Source organism: Malaclemys terrapin, chromosome 12 (genome assembly GCF_027887155.1).
Source record: "Malaclemys terrapin pileata isolate rMalTer1 chromosome 12, rMalTer1.hap1, whole genome shotgun sequence".
NCBI classification, from domain to species: domain Eukaryota; kingdom Metazoa; phylum Chordata; order Testudines; family Emydidae; genus Malaclemys; species Malaclemys terrapin.
In genome coordinates this window covers 49,965,973-49,975,012 of record NC_071516.1, presented here as the reverse complement: position 1 = coordinate 49,975,012, position 9,040 = coordinate 49,965,973, and the positions used below count along the sequence as shown (strand labels likewise).

General features: G+C 67.8%; 2 protein-coding genes across 2 annotated transcripts; one reads left to right on the top strand and one right to left on the bottom strand.

The window, feature by feature from the left end:
• The first annotated feature begins 1,403 nt into the window (after positions 1-1,403).
• Positions 1,404-4,285, top strand: THTPA (thiamine triphosphatase). The gene is given in 5 exon segments (XM_054046186.1): positions 1,404-1,536; positions 2,466-3,103; positions 3,184-3,410; positions 3,413-3,452; positions 3,455-4,285. Coding segments are annotated over 4 exon segments (1,032 nt in total). The 5' UTR covers positions 1,404-1,536; positions 2,466-2,475; the 3' UTR covers positions 3,592-4,285.
• On the bottom strand, positions 4,284-8,810 carry NGDN (neuroguidin). Its single transcript, XM_054046185.1, has 11 exons — positions 8,111-8,810; positions 7,746-7,805; positions 7,585-7,656; positions 7,108-7,245; positions 6,714-6,798; positions 6,575-6,627; positions 6,231-6,345; positions 5,145-5,313; positions 4,799-4,955; positions 4,656-4,716; positions 4,284-4,383 (listed from the first exon to the last, which is right to left on the bottom strand). The coding sequence occupies exons 1-11, from the start codon at positions 8,624-8,626 to the stop codon at positions 4,367-4,369; spliced, it is 1,443 nt and encodes a 480-aa protein (XP_053902160.1). The 5' UTR covers positions 8,627-8,810; the 3' UTR covers positions 4,284-4,366.
• Between the last annotated feature and the right edge of the window lie 230 nt (positions 8,811-9,040).

Here is a 9,040-nt window from a genome sequence, read left to right as displayed (position 1 = left end):
GGGTGACAGCTGGGGGGATGGGGAAAGTGGCAGGGGTGTCTGTGCCCCTCCCCCAACCCTCCCCCCTTCCCATCTCCCTCACCTCACCCCACCCCAACCTGACCCTCCAGCCCTTTCCCAACCCCAATCCTCCAGCCCCTGCTAACCCCCACTCCCATTGCTCCAATGCCCCCCACACCCATAGCCCTGAACCTCCCACACCCCACCTTCCATACACCCTAGATCCCTTCCCTTCCCCCTAAATCTGCCCCACACCACATCCCCTGACCCCCTCCCAACCCACCCTTGATCCCAGAGCACTTCGCTCATGCCCCCTACAACCTCCCCATCTCCCCTCCGCCTCACAGCCTTTCCCTCATAATCAACCCCCCCCCGCCCCGCCGCCTTCTTCAGCCCGCATCCCCCCCCCCCCCCTCCCGGCTGCCTCTGCACTCATTTCCGTGGTCAGTGGTGCTGTCAGACTAAGAGAGAACACCAATAATCAGCTGTGTGCCTGCCAAATAGTCCAGTCCCCCTGCTCTAACCACTAGACCCCACTCCCCTCCCAGAGCCAGGGAGAGAACCCAGGAGTCCTGGCTCCCAGCCCCCCGGCTCTAACCACTAGACCCCACTCCCCTCCCAGAGCCAGGGAGAGAACCCAGGAGTCCTGGCTCCCAGCCCCCCGGCTCTAACCACTAGACCCCACTCCCCTCCCAGAGCCAGGGAGAGAACCCAGGAGTCCTGGCTCCCAGCCCCCCGGCTCTAACCACTAGACCCCACTCCCAGCCCAGAGCCAGGGAGAGAACCCAGGAGTCCTGGCTCCCAGCCCCCTGGCTCTAACCACTAGCCCCCACTCCCCTCCCAGAGCCAGGGAGAGAACCCAGGAGTCCTGGCCCCCAGCCCCCTCCTGCTCTAACCACTAGCCCCCACTCCCATCCCAGAGCCAGGGAGAGAACTCAGTAGTCCCTGCCTCCTGGTCCACAAGGGGTTAACCCCATCTCCACATTAAGGACCCCCCATCCTGCTGCTCTTAATTTCAGCTTTCCGGTCACCATAGCAACTGGGAGCAAAGAAGCGAGACAGACGCTGTTGGCGGGGCGGGGGAGTGAGACAGAGATAGAGGCCAAAGACACCGGTTTTCCCAATCCCTTAGTCGTCTGGAACTACAGCTCCCAGAATGCCCTGGTCTCCTGGAACTACAGCTCCCAGAATGCCCTGCTCCCTCTGACACTACAGCTCCCAGAATGCCCTGCTCCCTCTGACACTACAGCTCCCAAAATGCCCTGCTCCCTCTGACACTACAGCTCCCAAAATGCCCTGCTCCCTCTGGCACTACAGCTCCCAGAATGCCCTGCTCCCTCTGGCACTACAGCTCCCAGAATGCCCTGCTCCCCTGGAACTGCTACTCCCAGAATGCCCTGCTCCACTGGAACTACAGCTCCCAGCATGCCCCGCTCCCCACCACTTTGCGACGAAGCAAATTAATTCTCCAAAGAGAAAACTCCAGCCCCGCCCCCACGCCGCTGGCCGCGCGACAGCTGGGACGGGCCAGGTCAGGTCAGTGCTGGCCCCGGGACCCCCTCGGGCAGGGAGTGGGGCGGGGGTGAGCGAGGTGCACGTGGTGTCGGGAGTGGGGCACCCTGGGGCAGGGAACGGGGCTGGATGCGGGGTGCCATGGGGCAGGGAACGGGGCTGGATGCGGGGTGCCATGGGGCAGGGAACTGGGCTGGGCTGCCGTGGGGCAGGGGGCTGGGTGGGGGGTGCCATGGGGCAGGGAGCGGGACTGGATGGGAGGTGCCGTGGGGCAAGGAGCTGGGCTGGAGTGCCGTGGGGCAGGACTGGATGGGAGGTGCTGTGGGGCAAGGAGCTGGGCTGGGGCACCGTGGGGCTGGGTGGGAGTATCGTGGGGCAGGGAGTGGGGCTGGGTGCTGTGGGTCAAGGAGCTGGGCTGGGGTGCTGTGGGGCAGGGAGTGGGACTGGATGGGAGGTGCTGTGGGGCGGGGAGCTGGGCTGGGGTACCGTGGCGGGTATCGTGGGGCAGGGAGCTGGGCTGGGGTGCTGTGGGGCAGGGAGTGGGACTGGATGGCAGGTATCGTGGGGCAGGGAGCTGGCCTAGGGTGCTGTGGGGCAGGGAGTGGAGCTGGATGGGAGGTGCCGTGGGGCAGGGAGCTGGGCTGGATGGGAGGTGCCGTGGGGCAGGGAGCTGGGCTGGGGTGCTGTGGGGCAGGGAGCTGGGCTGGGGTGCTGTGGGGCAGGGAGTGGGACTGGATGGGAGGTGCTGTGGGGCAGGGAGCTGGGCTGGGGTGCTGTGGGGCAGGGAGTGGGACTGGATGGGAGGTGCTGTGGGGCAGGGAGCTGGGCTGGGTGGGGGGTGTAATGTGGGGCAGGGAGCTGGGCTGGGGTGCTCTGGGGAAAAAGCAGGGAAGGAGCGGGGGGCCGGGACCAGGGGGTCGCTCCGTGGCTCACTCCCCCTCTCCTGTCCCCAGAGGGGCCGCAATGCCATCGGGCAGCATCGAGGTGGAGTCGAAGTTTGAGGCCGGGCCGGACACGGAGGCCAGGCTGGCGGCACTGGGGGCAGCCCCGGCCGGGAGCTCGTCCTTCCGTGACCTTTACTACGACACCCCCGACCTGCGCCTCACGCGGGCTGACCACTGGCTGCGGCTCCGCCAGGGGGCCGGCTGGGAGCTCAAGTGCCCCCCGGTGCCACGCGGAGGAGCCGAAGGGTCCAGCCATGGCCTGGGTGCCGCGTCCCCGGAGCCGCCAGCAGGGGGCGCCAGAGACTCCAGCCATGTCCCAGATGCCGTGTCCCCGGAGCCTCCCGCCATGGCCACCACCTACCAGGAGTTGACGAGCCCCCGCGCCATCATGGGCCGGCTATGCGGGGTGCTAGGCGTGGCCCCCGTGCCTGGCTGGGACCAGGTGCCTGGGGCCGTGACTGGGCTGGGCCTGCAGGAGTTTGCCAGCTTCGTGACCCGGCGCCGCAGCTACCGGCTGGGGGGCCTGCGGGTGGACCTGGACCAGGCGGATTTCGGCTACGCCGTGGCCGAGGTGGAAGCCCTGGTGGGGGCCCAGGAGGACGTGCCGGCGGCGCTGGAGGAGGTGCTGCAGCTCTGGCGGGCACTGGGTGAGCAGCGCTGGGGGCACCAGAGCAGGGGCTGGGGGATAGGGACGCCCCCACTGACCAGGGCTTCTCTCCCCTCCTAGGGCGGGACGGTGCCACCCGTGTGCCGGGCAAGATGAGCGTCTACCTCCAGCGGCATCGCCCCCGGCACTACCAGGAGCTACTCCGGGCGGGGGTGCTGGCCGGGGACTCGCAGCTGCCCCCCCATGACGACAACACTTCCGAGCCAGAGATGCTGGCCACACGGGGCCCCTCCAAAGTCATGGAACTGGCGGGGGGGCCGGAGGGTGAAACGGGGCCCCCTAGCGCCGGGGGGGGGGATTGGGCATGGACTGGCCCCCTAGTGCCGGGGGAGATTGGGCATGGACCAGCCCCCCCCTCCGCAGCACAGTGCCCCCTACTGCTGGGGTGGGGATTGGGCACAGTGCCCCCTAGCACTGGGGGCAGAGTGGGCATGGACCGGCCCCCCTCTGCAGCACAGCGCCCCCTAGCGCCGGGAGTGATTGGGCACGGACCGGCCCCCTCCCCCCAGCTGCAGCCCATCTAAGGATCCCACGCTCACAGAACAGGGCTCTAACACCAGAGCGCCATGGGGCCGGCCCACGGCCGAGCGGCTCCCTGCTCCGTTGGCCTCGGTGGCTCACTGCAGCGTGACCCCCAGTCACACGCCAGCACGCGCCCGGCTTGGCCCCAGGCCCGAGGGCGGATACAGAGGAAAGCTGCAGCTGTGGGACCCGCCCCCGTTTGATCCCCTGGGGGAGAGCATGGACAGCTGCCCCCCCCCCCCCCAATTCAACCCAGTTACGCTAGGATGAGGCAGCCAGACCAAGGGGGGGAGGGAAGTTCAGACATGGCAAAGAGCTGGGGGCTAGGGGGGGTGTTAAGGGTTATGCTGGGCTCCGGTTGCCCCCTGGCCGAGCAATGGGATAGGACGGGGACCCAGCGGCCGTCAGCTCCCTTGGGGGGACCCGTGGCCGAGGGAGGGGCCCCAGGGCACAGCACCCCCTAGTGACCAGCCCGGGGACGGGCCCCAGCGCCCCGTAGGGACAGACTGGGTGACAGGGCACAGCCCCCCCAGTGACCGGCCAGGCGATGGGCCCCAGGGTGCAGCGCCCCCTAGTGGACACTTGGACCAAGAGACATGTTCAGGGGCTTGATTTTTATTGTCTAAACATTCTGTCCACATGTGAGAGTTGCTGGGGGGTGATGTGGGGGTGGGGTCATCGCTCCATGGGAGGGGGAGCGGGGGGGGGAAGCATCGCTCCACTATTGCCTCCGGAAACCTACAAAAGAAAGCGAATAAGGGAGTGCGGAAGGAGAGCAAGCAGACGAGTGACAGATCCCAGCCCCTACTCTCCTCCTAGAGCCAGGAGAGAACCCCAGCGTCCTGGCTTCCTGCCCCCCCCCCCCAGCTCTAACCCATTACAGCCCACTCGCCTTCCAGGGCCAGGCCCCTGGTGACCGGACTCCCAGCTGGTTCTAACAGCTCTGCGGGCTGCTGTTCACCTGTGGAACCCCCCGCCACTGGCTTTGGAGGGGCTGCCCTTCCACTCACCCTTCTTCCTTCCCCTCTTCGCACTCATCTTCCTCCTCCTCTTCCGCTGGGGGCTCAGAGCCTGGCAGGGGAATGGAGACAATTAGCTGAGGGAGATTCAGCCCCAGCTTCCTCCCCTCCCCCCACGTTCCACGCTGCCTCACCTCTCCAGTGGGGGGCGCTGCCCCGGTCAGGGCGCTGATATCACCGAAGTGGGTCAGGGAGTGGAGCTGGGCCCCCAGCGCGGCCGCCCGGCGCCGCCGGGCCTTGTCCTGCCGGCTCACGTTCAGCCTCACCAGCATGGCCTCCTCGTAGCGCCTCCTGCAACGACCGGAACGGGGAGCCTGGGTCCCGCTCGAACCGTCGGTCCCACTCCCCTCTGCCCCCCAAGCCAGGAGAGAACCCAGGAGTCCTGGCTCCCAGCCCCCCACTCCCCTCCCCGAGCCAGGACAGAACCCAGGAGTCCTGGCTCCCAGCCCCCCCGTGCTCTAACCACTAGCCCCCACTCACCTGTGCTCATCCTCCTGGCTCTGCCTGGTCGCGTGCAGGTAGCGCCCTTCGCGGATTTCCTCCGGTGCCTCCGAGAACTGTTCTTTCAGCTCCCGGATGACGGAGCTGCTCAGCGCTCGCTTCTTCGCCTGCTCCAGGACCTTCTTCTCCCGCTCGGCCACCGTCTCATCTGAGGAGGGGCAGAAGGGGGGACGGATGGAGATGCGGCCACCTCTGGGGTGGGACGCGGGGGCTGCGTACAGGGGGACCCCTCACCCAGTGCTGAGATGCGGCCACCTCTGGGGTGGGGCGCGTAGGCTGAGTATAGGGGGACCCCTCACCCGGCGCTGAGATGCGGCCACCTCTGGGGTGGGGCACAGGGGCTCAGTATAGGGGGACCCCTCACCCAGCGCTGAGATGCGGCCACCTCTGGGGTGGGGCGCGGAGGCGGAGTATAGGGGGACCCCTCACCCGGCGCTGAGATGCAGCCACCTCTGGGGTGGGGCACAGGGGCTCAGTATAGGGGGACCCCTCACCCAGCGCTGAGATGCGGCCACCTCTGGGGTGGGGCGCGGAGGCGGAGTATAGGGGGACCCCTCACCCAGTGCTGAGATGCGGCCACCTCTGGGGTGGGGCACAGGGGCTCAGTATAGGGGGACCCCTCACCCAGCGCTGAGATGCGGCCACCTCTGGGGTGGGGCGCGGAGGCGGAGTATAGGGGGACCCCTCACCCAGTGCTGAGATGCGGCCACCTCTGGGGTGGGGCACAGGGGCTCAGTATAGGGGGACCCCTCACCCAGCGCTGAGATGCAGCCACCTCTGGGGTGGGGCGCGGAGGTGGAGTATAGGAGGACCCCTCACCCAGCACTGAGATGCGGCCACCTCTGGGGTGGGGCACGGAGGCGGAGTATAGGGGGACCCCTCACCCAGCGCTGAGATGCGGCCACCTCTGGGGTGGGGCACGGAGGCGGAGTATAGGGGGACCCCTCACCCGGTGCTGAGATGCAGCCACCTCTGGCTGGGGCGCGGGGCTGGGTGCAGAGGCTGCTTATACAACCCCGCTCTCTTTCTGGCTAGAGCCCAGGTGGCCAGGCTCCCAGCACGTACCATAATGCACCGGGACCAGCCGGGGTGGGACGTATTTCCGGACCCCTCCTTTGGCCAGGGGCTTCTTCCCAGCAGCTTTGCCTTCAGTGCCGTCCTCCTCCTCCTCGTCACTCAGCTGCCCAAGAGAAAACAGCCTGTCAATCAAGGGCTGGTCCTGCCCTCCCCCCCACGGCAGGCCAATCCCAGGGGAATGTGGGGAACCCCATTCCTCCTTCCAGAGTCAAGACAGAGCCCAGGAGTCCTGGCTCCCGGGCCCTCCCCCGCCCCGCTCTAACTACCAGCCCCCACTCCCCTCCTAGAGCCAGGGACAGAACCCAGGAGTCCTGCCTGCCCCTCCCCCTCACCTTGCTCATCATGTTCCCGGGGTCTGGTTTGAATCTCAGCGGATTGTCGTCTCCTGCAAAGAGAGCGCCCCGGGGGGGGGGGTGGTCAGCAGAGGGCCCAGTCACCCCACCCCCACCCCCCTCGGTGCCCCCAACTCACCCACGGCGCCCGTCACAGCCACCTTCACCAGCTTGTCAACCTGGTACCGGAGTTTCTGCTCAATGGGGCGCATCTTCTCCAACACCTGCGGGGAGGAAGAATGTGGTGGGGGGGTCAGACGTGGGGAGACCCTGCCCCCTAAGAACCACCCACCGCACCCAGGAGTTCAGGCTCCCAGTACCCCCCTCTGCTCTAACCACTAGTCCCCCTCCCCTCCCAGAGCCAGGGATAGAACCCTGGAGTCCTGGCTCACAGCCCCTCCCCCCGCTCTAACCACTGGACCCCACTCCCCTCCTGGAGATACCCTCCAGAGCCAGAACCTGCCCTCCAGCAGTCCCCCCGCCCCCCCAAGACCTCTCCCCCTGGGCCCCCATAAGCTCCATCACCCACCCACCGTGCGCAGCTCGGCCAGGCGCAGGACAGCCGGCTGGGCGGCCAGGGACCGGCCTGAGGTCTTCTCCAGCACCAGCTGGGCCAGGTCCTGGAGATAGAACAGCAGCAGCTGGGCCTTCAGCTCCAGGAAACTCAGCCCCTGCAGAAGAGGGAGAGGCATCACAGGGGGGGGGGGGGGAGATGGGGACACCCGGGAGAGGGATGGGGGCACAGGGGCAGGATTGGGGGGGTGGGGACGGGGGGACAGGGGCAGGATTGGGGAGGCACCCGGGAGAGGGACAGGGCAGGATGGGGGGGACACCTGGGAGAAGGACAGGGCGACAGGGGCAATATGGGGGGGGGCACACCCAGGGTAGGGGAGAGTAGGGGTGGGGGCAGGATGGGGGAACACCTGGGGGGGGTCTGGCGTCAGAGTCGGGGGCGGATCACCATGGGGGGGGGTGGGAGAAGAGGACGCAGCAGGTCGTCGCGCTCTCACCTTCTCCGTGGGGAAGGCGCCAGCCCGGACCCTCTGCAGCAGCCCCTGGACATGGGCCGTGACCCCGACAACCTGGGGGGGGGCAGAAAGGGGGTGAGTAGGGGCCTTTCCCCTGGGGGGCGGCAACGATCCAGGATCTGGGGGGTCGGGGTCTCTCTCACCTGCTCCTGGAGTGATCCCAGCAGGGCCAGCGCGGGGGACAGGTCGGACACCAGCTGTTCCTGCAGGGTGGGGAGACTTTAAACCGAGCCACCCCTGCCACTCCCCCTCCCACCAGTGCACCCCCAGCCTCCCCATGTGCCCCACACCCAGATCCCCTTCCCAGCCCTGCCCCGTGTGCCCCCCGGACTCCCTCCCCCAGCCCCCTCCAGAGCTCCCCCATATACCCCACACCCAGACCCCCTCTCTCAGCGACCCCCCCCCCGTACCCCACACCCGGATCCCAGCCCCACCCAGATCCCCTTCCCCAACCCCCATCGTGTGCCCCACAGACCCCGTTCCCCAGCCCCACACCCGGATCCCTCACCCGCAGCCCGGGCCACGCCGCCGCCTCCATCCCGGCCTCCCCGCACAGTGGGACACGCGGCGCTGGGCGCTCTCGCCACTTCCGCCTCGGTGCCCGCCTCAGCCAATCGGCGCCCCGGGTCCCGCCTCCTGACGGCTGCTCGAGCCAATCAGAGCCTCTCTTCCGCCTCCTTAGCGCGGACCCGACCAATCGGGGCGTGGCACCTAATAAGCTTAACCCCGCCTCAAAAACAGCCCGGAGGCCGGTGGCCCCGTAACGAGGAACACATGGAGTTGGGCAGAAGCGTTCGTGGGTAAAACCCGCTTCTTCGGCTGCACCCACGAAAGCTTCGGCCCCAATACACCTGTTCGTCTTCTGGGGGGCCAGATACCGACTAACACGGCTCCCCCCCCCCTTAACCCCGCCTCCGGCGGGGAGTGGAATCAACCAATCAGAGCCCCGTGTCCGCCTCAGCGCACAAAGTTTAAGCCAATCAGCCCCCGCGTTCCTCCCACATGGCCCTAAGGGGCCAAACATAAACTGGGATCGGGTCGGGGGGCGGGCTGAGAGTGACTGGCAGGGACTGAGACCAATGAGAGGGAGAGCTGCCCTAGCAGCCTAAAGGATGGAGCCTGAGGGGAAAACAGGCAGGGGGAGGCGGGGCTTGTTTGATTTCCCCTCCCCCGCCCTGCATGGAAGCTAAGAGTCCTGGCTCCCAGCCGCCCCCCCCCCCCCCCCCCCGAGAACCCAGGAGTCCTGGCTCCCAGCCCCCCCCCCCCCCCCCAGAACCCAGGAGTCCTGGCTCCCAGCCCCCGTGTCACGGACTCACAGATCGTGCCCACTCTTGGCCCCGTGCGGTCTGCGGGAGGTGCCCCTTCCAGGGCAACAGCCCTTCTCGGGGTCCACTCTCTCCCGGGGTCAGGCCCCTCCACCTCCTGGAGCCGCACCTCT